At 34.3% G+C, this 18,255-nt stretch overlaps 2 protein-coding genes across 2 annotated transcripts; both read right to left on the reverse strand.

Annotated features, from left to right (window-relative positions):
• Positions 1-4,509: 4,509 nt before the first annotated feature.
• Positions 4,510-8,860, reverse strand: LOC130732673 (uncharacterized). Its single transcript, XM_057584675.1, has 3 exons — positions 8,153-8,860; positions 7,990-8,040; positions 4,510-6,482 (listed from the first exon to the last, which is right to left on the reverse strand). The coding sequence occupies exons 1-3, from the start codon at positions 8,373-8,375 to the stop codon at positions 6,319-6,321; spliced, it is 438 nt and encodes a 145-aa protein (XP_057440658.1). The 5' UTR covers positions 8,376-8,860; the 3' UTR covers positions 4,510-6,318.
• Positions 8,861-11,769: 2,909 nt separating this feature from the next.
• Positions 11,770-18,255, reverse strand: LOC130730662 (serine/threonine-protein kinase Nek6-like). The gene is made up of 13 exons (XM_057582724.1): positions 17,635-18,255; positions 17,133-17,199; positions 16,200-16,265; positions 16,058-16,104; positions 15,318-15,363; positions 15,159-15,239; positions 15,039-15,081; positions 14,901-14,950; positions 14,567-14,648; positions 14,430-14,479; positions 14,239-14,312; positions 13,980-14,031; positions 11,770-13,900 (listed from the first exon to the last, which is right to left on the reverse strand). The coding sequence occupies exons 1-13, from the start codon at positions 17,754-17,756 to the stop codon at positions 12,749-12,751; spliced, it is 1,932 nt and encodes a 643-aa protein (XP_057438707.1). The 5' UTR covers positions 17,757-18,255; the 3' UTR covers positions 11,770-12,748.

Genomic DNA, 18,255 nt, shown 5'->3' on the forward strand with positions numbered 1-18,255 from the left:
AATATAAAACCATTCACTTGTTTTAATCAAATATTGAGTTTTTGGAATAGTTTGGTTTTATAACATGGAATGAGAGCTTATATGACTAAGTCATGTTTGAATGTACTATGAAAATTTGCAGTGAAGGTAAAATCACGATGAACAACTTCAAAAGCTAGGGAGAGTTGGTCTATTGTGACTTTAGCTCATGATAAATTTCTATTACGTATCTAAACATACATTAAGTGACCTAGAACTTGATTCATGTTGCCCATATTTAGAATGCTTTAGGGTAAACAACTTAATTAAGTGTTTATCGTATAAACGTTCATTTATAAGTTAATCTGACAACTTATAGGTATGTCATACGTTATTTACATAAGCTTTTACGAGCACTTGCATAAGTGATTATACTATAGAATAAGGTCAAGTAATTAAGGTCTTCCAAACGGGACAATTTTAATAAAAAATTAAATTTTAGCACGAGGTAAGTAATGAGCTCTTGCGTGAGGGGTGTCTTAGAAATTCAATATAAAATCTGAAATAGTTTTTGGGATAGTTGATTCAATGCAAAATTTGAGTTTATTACATGGCTTAAATTGGGTTCTTAAACTTCTTTTCCTCATCATTGTCACTTGTCAGTTACTGAGCGTAATAGAAAAGTGAAAGGCATTACTTGGCAGGCTATCCTTTCTTAATTCATTGCAGCTGGTGGATAATCACTTTCAGGCCAGCTGAAGATCCATTGACATATCAACGGTGCCAAAACTTTCAGAGAGGCCAAGTCTATGGAGCAAACATCATGTCTCTGTTGCTTCTTAAGGTCAGGAATCTAAAATTCTAGCTTAATTTGGCACTTGAGCATGATAGAATAGAATGATTGATAAGTATCCTACCTAACAGAAAAAAAATAAAAAGTTACTGACTATTGAATACTAGATGTTTCTATTTTAAGGATTAATGTAACAAGTTTAAGTTTAGACCAATTTGAACTATGTAAGTCAAAAATCACAATTTGGTCTGGTGATAAGTGAATTCAATTGTTTATTGAAGGTAATTTGTTTTGAGAACTGCATAACCAAATAGAGTAACCAAAGAGAACATGGTTTTGATGTTTAAGTGTGTTTTCTTCTTTTTCACTCTTCAATTTTGTCACAGCGTTGAAGTTAAAAAGTCTGGTCTTTAAGTTTTTTTTATATACCTTATCAATAATTAGCATCACAATAAAGATTGAATTGATATCCGGCCACTCCAAGAGAAGCCAATTGTTGAGCTTTTTCAACTTTTACCAGGCTAATTTATTTAATGTAACCGTATTCAAAACAAGCCTCAGTGCATTTATGTCAATGTTGCTGTTACAAAAACAGTAACCAAAATCACAAAATGTTTTCTGATAGCACAAAAGGAAGTGCAGGGGAGAATCGATCATCTCTCTCATTTCTAATGGAGGATCCTTAACGTGTGCATAAAGAAAAATATCAAAATAAGCTCTATCACTCTTTTTACCTACACCTTTGTCTATACTATCACCTGTTCCATTAAACAAGGATTAATAGCCAAAACAGTCAAAAGAAATACAAATATGTAATATATCCAATCTTTAAGTATCTAGAAAAAAAACTCTTAAAATGCTAACCTTGAGAATTTTCATGTATATCCAGGCTTTGATCACAACAATTCAAACATGTCATCGGAAAGGGCTTTTGTCATTAATCATAGAATATGCAATTTGATTCTCCGAGCTCCGGTGCTCGCTCGAAGCCGATTTCCCTTAATTTTTATTTTTATCCTCACAGATAAGCAGCACATATTCTAATGTAGTTTGAATATGTTTTTAGCCGATTCATGTCTCTTATAAGTTATAACACTGAAATGGATTTAGTTTTGGTCAATTCATGTCTCTTATAATGAATTTTAATATTATATAAATGCATCTTGTTATGTCTGTTTAAATTTCTTCAATATTATATAAATCTTATATAATTCAGTTTTTGTTTGCCAGAAAATTGATACCGCATTGAAATTGCTTTTTGGCAATTTCCAGAATGATTATGCTATATATTGGAGCAAATTGTCATTTCTTTCAACCTACTTCTATGACTTACAAGATCTTATTTTAGGCAGTTGAAGATTTCATTGTTTACACTTTGTTACCCTCCTGTCTGTCACAACCTTTTTTTTTATACAAAGAGCATTTGTAATTTTTGTTGAAACCAGTTTTGACCTTTTACTACTTATATTGTAGCACACATTTTTGTTATTACACAATACAACAACAAATACCTAAATTGTTCAACTTAATTTGTGTACTGCTATATATTTTTCAAGATACAAATTGTCGTGTAACACACCGGTACAAAATCTAGTTAATTGTACCACTACAACAAACAGTGCATTTTGCGGCGGTTGCAGAAGCCCTTTTGCGGCGGTTTTAACCGCCGCTAAATGCATCTTGCGGCGGTTTCCAAACCGCCTGGTTTACAGCCGTCGCTACGCTTTCTGCGGCGGTTAGTTACAACCGCCGCAAAACACTCATTTGAATTTTGCGGCGGTTGGAACCGCCGCTGGTAACGAGTTCAAGGTAAAAAAATAGTGTCACTCTGCGGCGGTTTCAACCGCCGCAAATATTAAATTTAAATAAAAAAATAAAAAGTGAAAATTTTAAGTTGTTTGGATTTTGATCAAATAGTAAGTTAAAGACAAATGTACATCTCACAAAAATATGTTAATTACAAATCAACTATAGTTTCAGGATAATGCATACTTCAAAAGAAAGACAACCATATAAGTAAACTTGGTGGTAAGGCTGGATATCCAAGTCAGTCTAATACACAATCTCTTCAAATTTAGAGCACACAATCTAAAATGGTGAAGGGGTGAAGAAACCAGAATAGATGAAGATCGAAGACTGTGGCATGAATTCAAATGATATCATATCCCTTCATTCTACTATGTATGGAAAGTTCTAGAAAATAAAAGAACAAAGACAAAAATAAGGAAGCCTTACCCCAACTTTCACTTAACAAGGTGGTCTTACAACTTCATTTGATATAACTCTTGAAGCCACCTTTCAAATTATTGAAGATGATGCCCTCACCTACAGAATAAAGAAAACAAACAACAATAATTTCCAGTTTTTTCTCCATGCACTGAGAAAGAGTATGAAGAATAAGTGCTTGAATAGGTGCTTTTGCCAAATGCCATGCAATGACGCAAATTTCTCCCTACTGTAGTACCCATGGAAGTTTACTAACTTCAAGCTGAATTAAGTAGGTGAAGTTGATCACAATTAGGTAAATTCTTAAATGTGGAATACTCGAATGGTACCTGGTCTCATATCTCTGTTCCCATGTACTGTGCCATTTCCTAACATGTAACAACATAGCAAAGAAGATGAGAATTCGAGAACTAATGCATGCCATCATATCACACGACTTAAATATATAAAAAAGAAAATAAAAGCCAACAAGGATAGAACAAACCAGATTGTAATAAAAAACTGGTCATGAAAGACTAGAAGTATGCTTAGTGTTTCAAAGGAAAGATATTACTAGATAAGAGAGAAAGATATGGTGGTTGCGAGAATTTACCGGCTAGCTTGCAGTGCTTTGTCTTCACTGCCTACTATTAGAAGAGATATAATCATATAATGCAACTTGTAACAAGGATTTATGTAAGCAAATGGAAGTCACAACTTAGATTATTCCTGTAAGAAAATGAGAAACATGTTAAATTAAACTAGTTTGTGTTCAAAAAGTAAAAGGGAGGACGAAAAAACTAGTGGAAAATCCAACTCGTTAAACAAAACAGTGGCTGGGCAAAATGATGTTGAACCATATTATGATACTTTACATTAGTACTCTCTTTTAAAAGGTCTAATTTTTTTCTTGTTTTCTTGCATATGGACATATCACAACTTAGATGAAGACAAATTATAACACAATGAAGTTTAACATAGTTTGTACAGAGAATAAAGTACTAAGTACTAATCAAGAATCTTCATGTGGTCATACCCAAAAGTGTCATGCCACATACAGTAGGTGCCTTCACCTGATGCTGTGTTTTTTTGCCATTTTAGGTTATCACTGAAGAGTAAGTTGAGAAGAAGAAAATGCCATAACCATCATAATAAAAAGTAAAGTAATGATCCTTCTATATCATACACTAACCTGTCAGCCATTTGTTTTGCATATGTAATATCATCTTGCCAATCATAAGTATCCCCTGCACATGTAATAGATAGATAAATAAAGAATAAAAGAGAGATATAAACCATCAAAAATGTAGTTTTGATCATTTTAAATGATTGGATTCAACTATTTTCTTCCACTTTCTCTCTTTCATTGGATTGCTAAAACGTCTAAATGTATGATTAACATAAGAATTTTCAATTGGATATCATGATTGCTCTTTGTTTTTCCTATACAAATGGTACTTAATAAGAATACACATAACAATAGCAATTGAATCCAAATATGACACATACAACACACAAGCATAGCAAAAGCAATAAGAGCTCGTTTGGATGCAAATTAAAGAGAACTTATTAAAGTTTATGTAGCGCTTCTTTTAGTGAAAAAGCTCCAATAAGTGCTCTTTGGTGCATATCCAAGCGGGATCTAGGACAATAAGCAACCAAAATAGGTGAGGGTGATTAGAAGAGTGACTCACAACATTCCTCCTCTGCTCAACAATAACAATGAGACGAAGCCATAAGTAAATATCCATCAGTTAAATCTAAGTATCTATATCCACACAAAATGAAACCAAATGATAAATAAAACCACGGAGAGAATCATTAGATTAAGCGTTGAGATCAAATGCATGATAAATTAAACCACAGATAGACTTATATGTCCAAAATGAAGGTAATGTAAATATACTAAAGATGGAACTATTAGAAATGCTTTTATCACCAGAGCGAGGCAAAGGAGAAGGTTAAGAGTGGGTGCCAAAACCTTGCCATGAAAAAAGAAACCCTAAAAGGATGGATTCTTGGGAAAATGCAGAAAGAAACTATATCATCTACAAGCATGGGAAAAAGCAGAAAGAAACTATACTATATTTTCATATCAGCAGCAAGCATGAGAATGATTGCACAAAGGAGAAAAAAGGGAAAGCATAAATTAGGGAATCAAGACAAATGGAATTTACCAAGAACATAACTTGACAGCACAAGTGAAATATCATAATACCAGACCAATTAATTTACCAAGAATAGATCTTGACAGAAAAATTCACAAGCAATGCAGTCCAAACAGAAAAAAGCCATGAAATCAGAGAAGATAGGGATGTACCTGGCTTCCAAACAACGATTGTTGAGTGCAAGAGGGCAAAACCCAAATCAAAGAAGGAAAGGGAAGGGAAAAGAAGAGAAGAGAAGAGGAAGAGCAAGAGAAAGAGAGGGATGAACCTGAACCTGGCCGAGGAAGCGAAGATCTGTGCGAGAGGGATACAAACACCAACACCAAATCTGAAAGAGCAAAACCCAAATCAAAGAAGAGAAGAGAAAGATAAGGACCAACCTGAGCCTGGCCGAGGAAAAATGACTGTGCGAGAGGGATACCAACACTGAAGAGAAGGGAAGAGGAGAGAAAAAGATGGACGAACCTAAGCCAGGATGAGTGAATGGGGATGAAGAAACTGTGAGTGAGTTCAGAGGCGGCAGAAATAAGGGCTTTGAGGTTTTTGGGGATTCAATTAAGACTAAGAGGGAAACGAAAACGAGTTAGAGGGAAAGAAAAACGAGCGAGAGGGAAAGTGAATTGCGAGTGGGAAGCCAAAATTAGGGCAAGCTGCGGCGGTTGCTTCCTTAAACCGCCGCAAACTACACAAAATAAAATAAAACAAAATAAAACACTCCTAAACCGCCGCTGAACGTTTAAAAACCGCCGCAAAATCTATATAACAGCGACGGCTACCTAAACCGCCACATCAACCGCCGCAGATGGTAATATTGCAGCGGTTGCAGGAAAACCGCCGCAAAACGACCGCCGCAAAGTACCAGTTTTCTTGTAGTGTACAAAGCTGGAATATTTACCCTAAATGGAATTCTGAGTTATAGGGTAAATGTAGGCGATCCATGTCACTTCCCAGCATATTAACCACCCTAATCATGGAAGGTCTTTCATGAGCCTTCCACAATATACCCAAGAAGAGCAATAACATTCTTGTGGTTGGTGTTACTTATCCTCATTACTTCATTTCTGAAATCTTCATCATCTTCATTAGAAGCTCTTAAAATCTTTATAGCCACCTCACAATCACAGGGCAAGATTCCCTTGTACACATTGCTAAAAGTACCATCTCCTAGCTTATTGCTAATCAAATTATCGACGCCTACTGATGTACACTCTTTAGCTTGTTATGATTTGATCCAATATCTACAGCACATTGGTTACACTTTTCAAGCAACTCATAATCTCCTTCACGTGTTAACTTGGGTCTAAAACAGCTAATCACAAAACATGTCGCGAATGATATAAATGCTACATCTGCAACACCTGTAAGCATATATAATTATAGAATTAGTGAACATTTAATGTACATTAATTTTCATGAAATAATGTGTGTTATTACACTCTAAATATGAAAAACAATTCTGTTATTGCGATCTCTAGTTAAAGTTTTTTTTTAACGTCTAGTTGAGGTTGAAATTCAATGAATTCATCTTTTTTTCGTTGGAAAGATATATGAAGTAATGATTGGTTTCACATGGATGTCAGAAGGAGGAAAGTAAGTGAAAAAAAAAATCTATCACACTAAATAAAACAAAATTAGAAATGAAGATACTTACTTCGGAATGGATATATATATATATAAATATATACAAAGTAGTACTATACTAAAACGTAAATAATAAAATAGAGAGAAATAGAAAATTATTTCAAGTTAAATATCATATCATACAGAAATACATTAGAAAATCAACATTTTAAGATATATAAAGATTGAAAAATTAAAATGATAATATAATAAGAAAATCTGATTTGTTTAATTTTTCTAAAAATGTATATATGTTTTGCTTGCCATAATTAACAAGATTATTCACACGGTGATTGATGACTTTCTGCTATCCATTTGTTATGCTTTTATTTTTTCCTTCTATTGTGATTACTCTCGTTGTCGGTTGTCCTCTACTTTAAAATTTCAGAGCTATGTTCGTTACAAATTATTTTCTACTTAAGTTATGAATTAAAGTAAAAATTGAATAATTTTGAGGTTTAATCACATCCAACACCTAAATTTTCGAATAAGTGGCATTTTAAAATTATATATAGTAAGGGGAGGTGATTTATAATATGGTTATTTTGTTGAACTGGATCATTTTTACTACTGTTTTACCTCACATGCATAATTACATACTAACCACAAGCAATGAAGCAACATTCAATTATCTACAAGAAGTTTTTCATATCAATCTCCAATAACATCCCTTAATTGCATAACTTTATTCAATGATAGATTGCTTAGGAATCTTCTAAATTTTATAATTTTCTCTAATTTATCATTAATTACTTTATTGCTTAATTCTGGATTATGACAAAATTATTGCTATTTTCTCTTCATTGTAAAAAATACTTCATGAAAGATACAATTAAAACAAAAAGATATTCGCATTAAGCAAATATTGTTTTTATTGTTATCTTACTATTGTGTTATAAAATTGTTACGATTCATGATCAACAAATGACCTACAGAAAACCTAAGGGTTGAGATTAATACTAGAATCATGTGCAAACAATTATTTGAATAAGGAGGTAAAAGTGAAATGGTAGAGATAAATGAAAAACTGGAACCATAATCAAAATGAAAAATATGAAAAGTCAAATCTCTCAAATGAATGACAGGCCGAGAGATAGAGGACATGAGTAAGTAGGAAATAGATGAATAAGAATTTAACATGCATGTTTCATAAACTGTAAACAATTATCAGATTTTTATAATTGTACATTAAATAGACGAGTAAACGGTGAAAGAGGTAATATAAAAGGGAATTTGGTTTATTACCTATAATAAGAATAACAATAATCTTCCTGATCTTCCGACTCCATTCATTTCCTGGAACAACACATTTTGAAAGAAAAGTTAGAGATAGTATATTTTATAATTTATTTTAACAAATCGCAAACAATGATTGATGCAAGGCAAGTAAAAAAGAATATATACACACCTATATTAGGATCAGATTGCTCGGTCGGGTCTTTGTTGCACGTAAATGCATTAATTGTTGAATTGTGTCTGCATTTTTTGCTCAACATTATGCAATTGTGGCATATGTCTTTGTCCAGATTATGTTCAGCCTCATGCCCTTTCCGTAAAACAGAATCCACAACCATTTTGTTTTGGAAGCGTGATTCTCTGTTTGCATCCCATATTATTGAAGTTTGCCGCATTTATTGTTGACACTAAGCGTCCATGGTACTGAACACCATCTCGGACACATTTAAAAGGTATATGTGGGATTGTATTTAGGGGTGAGTAGTTCGGATCGGGGTGCAATTGTAAGAATTCCGGAGTCCTGATTAATATCAAGGACAAATGTAATAAAGAAATTTGAGTGAAACGAAAACGAACTATGACCGAAGCCAATTGTCTAATACTTCCTCCGTTTCTTATTAACTGTCCACTTTGAAGAGAAAAAATTGTTCCTATATATCTGTCCACTTAGAGTTTCAAGAGAGCATTAAATGATGTTTTTCCAAGAAATGCCCTTGTAGGAACAATAAATGAGGAAGATAATATGCATTTTAAAGGGTGAAATAGGAAATCAAATAATACTTTTATGAAAAGTAACAAAATTAATTGCACTCCTTAATATGTGTGTTTCTTCTCTTCCTGGACAGTTAAATGGGAACAGAGAGAGTAAGTAATTATAATAACTAAGAATGGTCTAACTCATAAAAGTAAAATGCATACAGCAGAAACATCCCAATTTATAGTGCATTTGAATGGTTTTAATCAGACTAATCACAACCTATCTAAGCATAGTAAGAGGTTTACAAACCACATACCACACAAAATAAATGAATCAAACCCTCAAAATCTGCAAAACCATACACTTGAACCTTTTTTTTTTTGAAACCATACACTTGGGCATACTCATAAAAGTAAAACACATATAATAGTCCGAATTCATAGCGCATTTGAACAGTTCTAGTTAGACTAATATTACAAATCTAAGCATAACAAGAGTTTGACAAACCACATATCACGCAAAACCAATGAATCAAACCCTGAAAATATTCAAAACCATACACTTGGACCATTTCACAACCAAAAGAAGTGGAGTTTTCCAAAACTAACTCAAATCCATGTCCTATAAATCCCATGCAAATGCCCCCATTGTACCTCAGACCTGCAACAAAGTAAGAAAAAACAAACAAAAAAAAACACATTTGTTTTCTCAGCACACACTTGCGGGTCTCCAATAAACAAGTCACATTTTCATTCATCATGGACATGAAGAAGGTCACTTTCGCCGTTCTCATTGTCGCTGCTTCCATGAGCGCGACATTGGCTGCCACCGAGGTTCCTGCTCCTGCCCCTGGCCCTGATGCCGCCAGCGGTGCCTCAGCTACTGTTGTTGGCTCCTTGGTTGGTGCCTCTGTCTTGTCTTTCTTTGCCTTGTTCCACTAAATGTGACCTTGCCACATGGAGGAGGAAGAGCAAGAATAAAAATTATGTATTAAAGGGTTTAAAAGAGTATTTATGATGTAGATGGATATGTGACTTTTTAGACGTGACTAGAATTTTGTTTAAGAACTCAAATTACTAGACATAACCCGAGCTACACCGGGTTCTTTGTAATTTCAATAGATGATTTGTTGTTGACCTATACGAGTATAAGACAATAGTTTCATCTTTGATTATCCCCACATTTGATAAAACTTCCTTTAGTCATATGGCTTGATTTGTTACTGGAAACAAGTGAATTTAACCGTAGCAAAATCCCTATCAAATTTTAACATTTCCTGCGAAATCTGTAGCGAAAATTTTCCTACAAGTCTCGGTCGATAATAAATTCGCAGCAAGTACACAGATCTAACTATGAATAATGTCCGTCGGTAAGTTTGCAAGAAATTTTATGATTACCTGCGAATATTTCTTCATACGATGTATTTGCAGAAAAAAAACACCCAAAACGCAGTAAAATTTGCAGGGAATGCCTGTGAAAAGAAATGGACAAAAAATGCATAGGTAATAAGCACATTTCTAGTAGTGGCTACTAATTAAAATATGTTGAGTCTCAATATTTAATATCTTGACTTGTCATAAAGTTTTGATGATAACATAGCAATAAGTTAGATTTTTAGGCGGTGTATAAGGTGCGCAAAAGAATTAAAAATTTTAAATAGTTGAAGCATTTTTAGACGCAATCTAACAATGTGTTAGTACTCATATGCTTCATATGAGTATTTGATGCCCATTTCCTAAGATGTATCTAACAACTCCATTAAAGATCCAAATATTTAAATGCTACAATAATGTCTATTCAAAATAAGAAGCCTATGACGAAAGAGCTCTCAATAATTTGAACATTCTCAAATACTACTATAGTTCTCACTTGTATTTACTATTGTGTGTCTCATACAGTTTAGATGAATGTTCAACTGTATTTACTTGTATGAATCTCTTTCAAAATTCAATTTGATATTTGTTAATTAACTCTCATCATTTAAGGTAGTTGTTTGGGTGCTTTGATAAGTAACATAGATGAAAAATGGAATTTAGATGAATGGGCATCGCAACATTGTCAGGAAGAGCATAATAAATTTACAGTTGAAGTTCTTTCCATCAAACTAGCACTTTCATCCGCAAGAGAATGAAGAAGTCACTCTCGTCCAAGTCAAAGAAGTTACTAACGAATTATATATCAAAGGCTTGTATTATTTGTTTATTATTGGCCGAGAAAATTGTCAGTAAATTACCTACGGATATAGGATCATCGATAATTTAGTGGTCAAAATCGGCGATAATAATTACGGGCGAGGTTTTACCAACCGATTTCCAACCCTATCAAACAGTTTAAATAAACTTTTGAAAAACCAACAAAGATTGAGTTAGAGGAATGTGACTAAAAAAGTCATTGTTGAAAGGACCTCCTGGCTGGGAACAAGCTAAAAAAGTTATTATCACAACAATATTCGGGTTGATTTTTTTTTATATTAAAATCACTGAAAAATTATCAAATAAAGTAGTTACTCTTTAATATATTTTTTTATTTCAAGTATTTTTGTTGAATAATTTTAGCTTTTCTTCTTTTTTTTTTTGAAAGTAATTTTAGCTTTTCTTCAAACACTAAAAATTGTGTTTCATTTTTTATTAGAAGTTTCGTACTATATTTTTTAATAGATTAAATTAATCTGTTGGTTCACATAGTTTCATTCAGTTTTTAATTAAATTCGATCGTGACATTGCTACATTCCAAAACATATTTAACTGTAGAATACTATATCTTTAGAAGCCAAATGGACAGTTTATCAAAAGAAAAAAATTAAGAATGGACAAACTCTTAAAAGTAAATACATGCAAAAACAATCCCAATTTGTAGCACATTTGAATGGTTCTAGTTAGACTAATAACAACTTATCTAAGCATAGCAAAATCAATGAATCAAACCCCGAAACTCTGCAAAACCATACATTTGGACCATTTCACAACAAAAATAAGTGGAGTTTTCCAAAACTAACTCAAAGCCAGGTCCTATAAATCCCATGCAAATGCCCCCATTATATCTCAGACCTGCAACAGAGTAAGAAAAAACAAAAATACACACTTGTTTTCTCAACACACACCTGCAGGTCTCCAATAAACAAGTCACATTTCATTCATCATGGACATGAAGAAGGTCACCTGCGTCGTTCTCATCGTCGCTGCCTCCATGAGCGCGGCTTTGGCTACCAACGAGGTTCCTGCTCCTGCCCCTGGCCCCGCCAGCGGTGCCTCAGCTACCGTTGTTGGCTCCTTGGTTGGTGCCTCCGTCTTGTCTTTCTTTGCCCTGTTCCACTAAACGTGAAAATCATCACCACAGGGAAGAGGAAGAAGAGAAGACATCTTTATGTAATAAAGGGTTGAAAAGAGTAATTTATGATAAGGATGGATATGTGATATTATGATCACTGTTGAATGAAATATTGAACTTCTTTTCATATGCCTGTGTACAAGTGTTTTCCTTTCTCATCTCACATACACATATGGTTCTAAATTGCGATCCTCATTGACAGAATGACAGTATTTATCTGCAATATTAAGAATCTCGAGTGAAATATATAATGTAACAAGAATCTCACAATAACTAATCGATTTACATGATTCACCGGCACACAGAATTTCTCCAAACATGCTGTTAGTAAATGGTACTATGTAGTTACCATAGATAATTATAGAAAGAAAAGGGCTAGCTGCATGAATTTCTGTTGAACTCAACATGGATCCACGTTGAATTTGATGTAGCAAAATCTTGCTTCTTCGATTCACATTAAATTCAACATGTCAAATTCTAGCTTCTCCAATAATACTATAAGATAAGTGAAATCACGTTTGCATTTTCATCAGCACCAAACCAAACACACTGAATATCCAATATAGCAAAAATAATTTAATTGATTTACTATATAACCATTTACTAGGAAAGAATAGGAGGCATGCTAATTTCCAGTCTCCAATCCTCAACCAAGCAACAAGCTCAAAGGAACAAACTCATGTGACATTTGAAGACACATTTCTTACAACAATGTATAAACTAATGATGAGAACCTCTCATAGACTAGGTTTCAGAATTAAACTTTTGGGCAGACATGAGGCTCTTTGTCAGCCATATTGCTGTTTCTCTGGATGAGACAGCTTCTTTTCCAAATGGTTTTAGCACACCGGCAAGCTCTTCTAGTTTATCTTGCTTAAGTAGCTGAGCACACAACTCAAGCAGAGATTCTAGAGCGTCAGCTCTTTGCTGGCAGGGACTATCCCTCATTGTTTCATCACCATCATCCATTGTAGTGTCACTTGGTGTCTGATCAACACCAACTAAATTTTCATCTTTTTGTGTGGTGCAAATGATGTTCTCCTTCGCCGTTTCGTTATCCTTAACTGGAAGTTTACTGCTAGAATCAGATGACAAACAGTTCATATGTGAGCCTTCTGTAAACGCAACCGGGTTTTCACTTTTCTTCAAGGAGTTTCTAGATTCAGTTTCATGCTCAACCTTAACAGGAATCACAATTAGTGATGACCTTTCCTCATTAATGGATTTATCTTTATCAGTGCAGCTACTGCTTGCATTGGATGTTGTTGATTTCCTGGATTCCTCAAATTTGGCATCTTCCCTCGGTGCTTCAGCAAAATTGAAACCTTCTTTGGAAAAAGCATCTTCAACTTCTGAGATCCCCGTGTTTAAGTCAACCAATTCTAATTTCTGAAAAAGTTCTGCAGCTAATGCTTGCTCTTCATGCACAGAATCTTGTCTACATTTTGAAGTGATCCCATTCCCATGGTTACCTTTTTCCTGTGCAGGTCTACTTTTAAAATCCTCCTTGCACATACTGCAAACAGATGATTCAGAAGTTGTTGACCCGTCTTTTGAGCCGCTGATACTAGTAGAAGATTCCCCTATGTAGCTAGTAAAATCAACCATCTTGTTCTCAAGGTTGTCTCCTGTTCTGGTTGATACGGTCACCTCACCATTGTTAGGAGGATTGCTTGTATGTACATCTCCATTTCCCTCAATTGGATGAACGCGCTCCAGATGATATGCTAATCCTGCTTCTTTGTCCCTATGGTCCTTGCCACCACTAGTTTTATAAGATTTTTTTGTTTTATCCTTTGAGTTAACTATGGGATATATTGGAAGAAAATTAGATGATGCATTCTGACAGCGGAGAACATAAGGTTGTAAATGTGGATGCCTTAACAATTCAGCTGCCTGTCAACAAAGAGAAGCAACATTAGAATAAACTTTTCAATGTAGATTAATCACACGAAACGGGATCAGTTGAACTCACTGTTGGCCTGTGTTCAGGGTTTTTCCTCAGCATGCTTTTGATGATTTGTTTACTGTTACAAGTACATCATTTCTCAGTTCTATCAATATAATGAATTACATAAAGGGGAAAGAAAGGGGGGGGGGGGGGGGGGGATTATGTAATTGTACGAGAAAAATGTTTTTGTATTCACTTTGAGGGAAAATAGTTGAATCATTGACTAAAAGGCTCAGATTTTTTACAGCAGTGTGACTGGCAATGTTTAGAAGAAGATACTTACAGTGTGGAAGAATAAACAATTGGCAGTGGAGAAATGGAGGATCTGTTTATTTTGTTGATAAGCCCTGCCATGTCCTGTTTTATTCATTCACTCATTTGATAAATTATCTTGTTAGTTGAAGTTATATTGAACAATAGACACTGCATTTGCATTAATAAAACTAAATTTCTGCAGATGGTTCAAATTCTTACTGGAGCACGAAATGCTGGTTGATGAGCAGCAATCTCAAACATGCAGCAACCTTTACATACAAAGATATATCATTCTTACGAAAGGTCAGATATCAAATGGCTTTAGTCAATTAGAATAAGACATTCATGATACTTACCAAGAGACCACATATCAGATTTATAACCATACGGTATATCAGCGAGAATCTCAGGACACATGTAATTTGGAGTTCCAACAACCTAGACAACATATATAAAGGGTGCATATAATAAACAGGTATCACTGTCTGAATCTAGTTAAGTACCATAAACATTAGTAATAAGAAGTTCAAAGAAGAATACAGGACAAAAACATGTATAGCTAGCAAAAGTATCAGCTAATCTATTGTAAGCTGAAAAGCATCAATTACTTAGCGTGGCACTCCATTACTAGGGAAATATTCTTCAAGAACAAATAAGAAAAACGCTGAAATATTAAACATATCAACATACCGAGGAAGTAAGGTCTTCTGCATTGAGTCGCTTTGCAAGACCAAAGTCACCTGTATGGTCCATGTAATAATATATTTCTTTAGGTAACAACACGTGAAAGTTAAAAGTTTTGAGCGTTGAAGGGATAATGCTTCGTACCAAGCCGGATATTGTTGTCTTTGGTGAGGAATATGTTGGAGCACTGAAATTACATGGGGTTGCAGTAATGTAAATATCACAGAAAGGATTTCCTTATCGGGATAAGGGAGTATGTGATACCTTTAGATCTCTATGGATTACACGATTAGAATGCAAGTAGTCCACAGCTATCAACAACTGAGTCAGCCATTTGCAGACTTTCTGTAATAGGAGAAATTGGAGTGGGTAAGAAATACGGATTAAACTATTAAGGAAAAGGAGATTAAACCTATTACTTACCTCCTCAGGAAAGAATGATCCTCGAGCTTTCTTTATGTTCTCAGCCCTGCTCCACAAAGAATGGAGGGTTCAATTATTAGAATCACATGCCACTGTTTATATTTCTCCAATAATTTCATCTTCTATTTTTTATAAACAAATGAAACACACAAAATCCCAAATTCCCGTACCTAAGTGTAGTTCGTCTCAAAATTAGAATGTGATTAAGATCACTACTGTTATGAAATGAGCAAATATATATATCTCTCTATCAAGCTACAATATGGAGAGGATAGCACAGGTATTGGAAAAAAATTCAACATAAATCAACAATTACACCTTCCACATTCTCCATAATGTAATCAGAAAACATGTTTATGCCAGAGTTTCAAGAAAGGTTTAGCGTTTTTTTAAAACCTTAACCTTTTAGCCAAGATCTCTTTAACATGGTTGCCACCCCCAGTATAATAATCAAAAATCAATGTAACACTTTTGTCCCATAGGGAAAAAAAATCAGCATAAGCTCTGTGTAGTTTCAATCCAAGATAGAAATTTGCATAATGTTTACATTTCAAATTTGCCCATTACGAGTCCAGCAAGTGTTCACCTGAAAAGCCATGTGTTACGCTTTATGAAAACCATTAGTTGATCTGTACTTAATAGCTTAACCTTATATGTGACATTTTTTATTGAAAACAAATAAGCTTGGATCTTTTACTAATGCAAGAAAAAGCTGATGTTACAGAGAGTAATTTACTTACATGTCACCTCCTTCACAATAGCCAGTTACAATGCATATACGGTCCTCCTAAAAAACATAAAACATCAGAAACATGCCTATGAAGAGTGATAAATATCAGAGTAAGTAGACATATCTACAAATAATCAAACTCAGTCTCTCACCTTCTCCACCCAAGCATCTTTGTAATCCACAATATAAGGATTATTTAGTTTTGCAATCAGGTTCATCTGTAACAGGAAGAGGGACTGTCATTTTAATTCAAGTAGACAGAAAGTAATCATTCAAAATTAGCTTCCCATAACCTCTTAGGACTGAAGCTCGTGAAATCAATATTGAGATTTGAGAACACAGCCATGAATCATGATTATATTTATATAAAACCTATATGACATGGCACTTGGCTCAAAATGGAAATGAAGAGCCACATGGTGCTCACTGCATTTTGTGAACACTATAATATTCACAAAACAAATATACTCTTCTCTACAAGTTTGTTCAGCACTTTATACAACATCAATGAGCAGGATATCATCTACCAGATTTTATCAATGAAATTAGTTGAGTTTACTAAAGTACTGTCCATGGATTTGCAGTGGGGATACTGCTTCTTGAATTAACAACATATTCAGATGACTAGTTTATTTGTAGTAAGAAAGGCATTGCCAGTGGTAGCATGTCCATTAAAGACAAATAAAGATACTAAGAAGTGCAAACAAATAGTTAAATTAGGCTGATTCATGCAAGCAACACGTATGTCCCAAAAGATGGTAGGAAGCAGATCAACCGTTGCTACTTAGTGCATGTTTGGTTGCACGTTGAAATCCATGTTAGATCTCAAAATCACATTATACACAATCATAAGCTACAGTATGGAGCTTCTCTGCTAATGTGCTTTAGAGTATGTGTCTAACACACATCCAAACATGTCATACTTGAAATCATAACAGATTAAGAACCAAAAATACTAAAAAAAGAAAAAGAGTACAAAAATAAGACAGTAAAGCAATTTGGTGCAAGACAACTGCTGGTTGAATAATTAAATGATGGAAGCTGAGTATTTATTTGCATCAGGTGGAAGGTTTTGTTACACCAACCTCTTGGTGTGCTGTACGTTTGAACTTCTCTGTCTGCTTAGCCAAACGAATCTTTTTCAGCACATACCTACCAGGGTGAAATCATGGAAATGAATAAAAATTGAGGTTACAACCTAACTGTATTCAATTGGTTGGGTTTTCAATTCCAACAATTAAACACAAAAACCTCAAAGTAAAAATGGAAATATATAACAAAATTGAAACTTTCTTTGTTGGGTTGTCCTTAATTTAGCTGAAAAAACCAATCTCCAATCCAACTAGCCATGTTCCATGGAATAGGAAAATAACTGAAGTTGAAAAAGCTAACTGCTATCGAACTTTACAGGCTTCAACTCCAACAATTAAACACAAAAAACTGAAAAAGATTGAATTTTTCTTCATGGGGTTGTAAGTTTTCAAACTGAAAAACAAAAAATTGGATCTTCATTCTTCAATTGTTTGTGTTGCATGGTTTAAGCAATTAAGGGGAAAAAAAGCTTAACAGTGTAATTCAATGACTTACCTTTTCTTCTCAGACTTGTGAAGAACAAGAAAAGCAGAGCCAAATGCTCCTCTTCCAATTTGCTCTATAACTTCATAGTCTTCCATCTTCTTAGACCTCATGTCACTGTTTTCTGTCTCCATGGAAAACTCCAGAAGCTAGAAGACAAACAGTGAGGCACAGAAGCAGTAGATCCTGATTTGCTACAAATCCAATTCACAAAAGAAGAAAGGGAATAGAAAAAATGAATCTTTATGGCAAAGTATCTAAGAGTGTGAAATGATGAATTCTACCACCAACCCTTTCTACCCTTTTTTTTCATCCAAATGGTGTAATTCAAGACAACCGTTATAGAATGAAGGGCATTAATTAGGGAAAATAAATGTATCCTATGAGAATTATGTTGGGGGCTATATTCAATGGGTTGCAGCAAGCAACCATGAAGGGTTTCACAAGAAAGATGAGTAAAGCTACATTCCACAATTATGACAGTAGCTACCACCTGAGAGGACTAAAGTGGAGAGAGAGAGAGGGGGGGAAGAAAAAAAAAAGGTGGAGTTGGGTAAAGCAGAATATATCACCACCAAGGAAATTGAAAGGTTTATGACTTACCCAATAGAAAATGCAAAGAGGAGGAAGAAT

This window comes from Lotus japonicus, chromosome 1 (genome assembly GCF_012489685.1).
Source record: "Lotus japonicus ecotype B-129 chromosome 1, LjGifu_v1.2".
Taxonomy (NCBI): Eukaryota; Viridiplantae; Streptophyta; class Magnoliopsida; order Fabales; family Fabaceae; genus Lotus; species Lotus japonicus.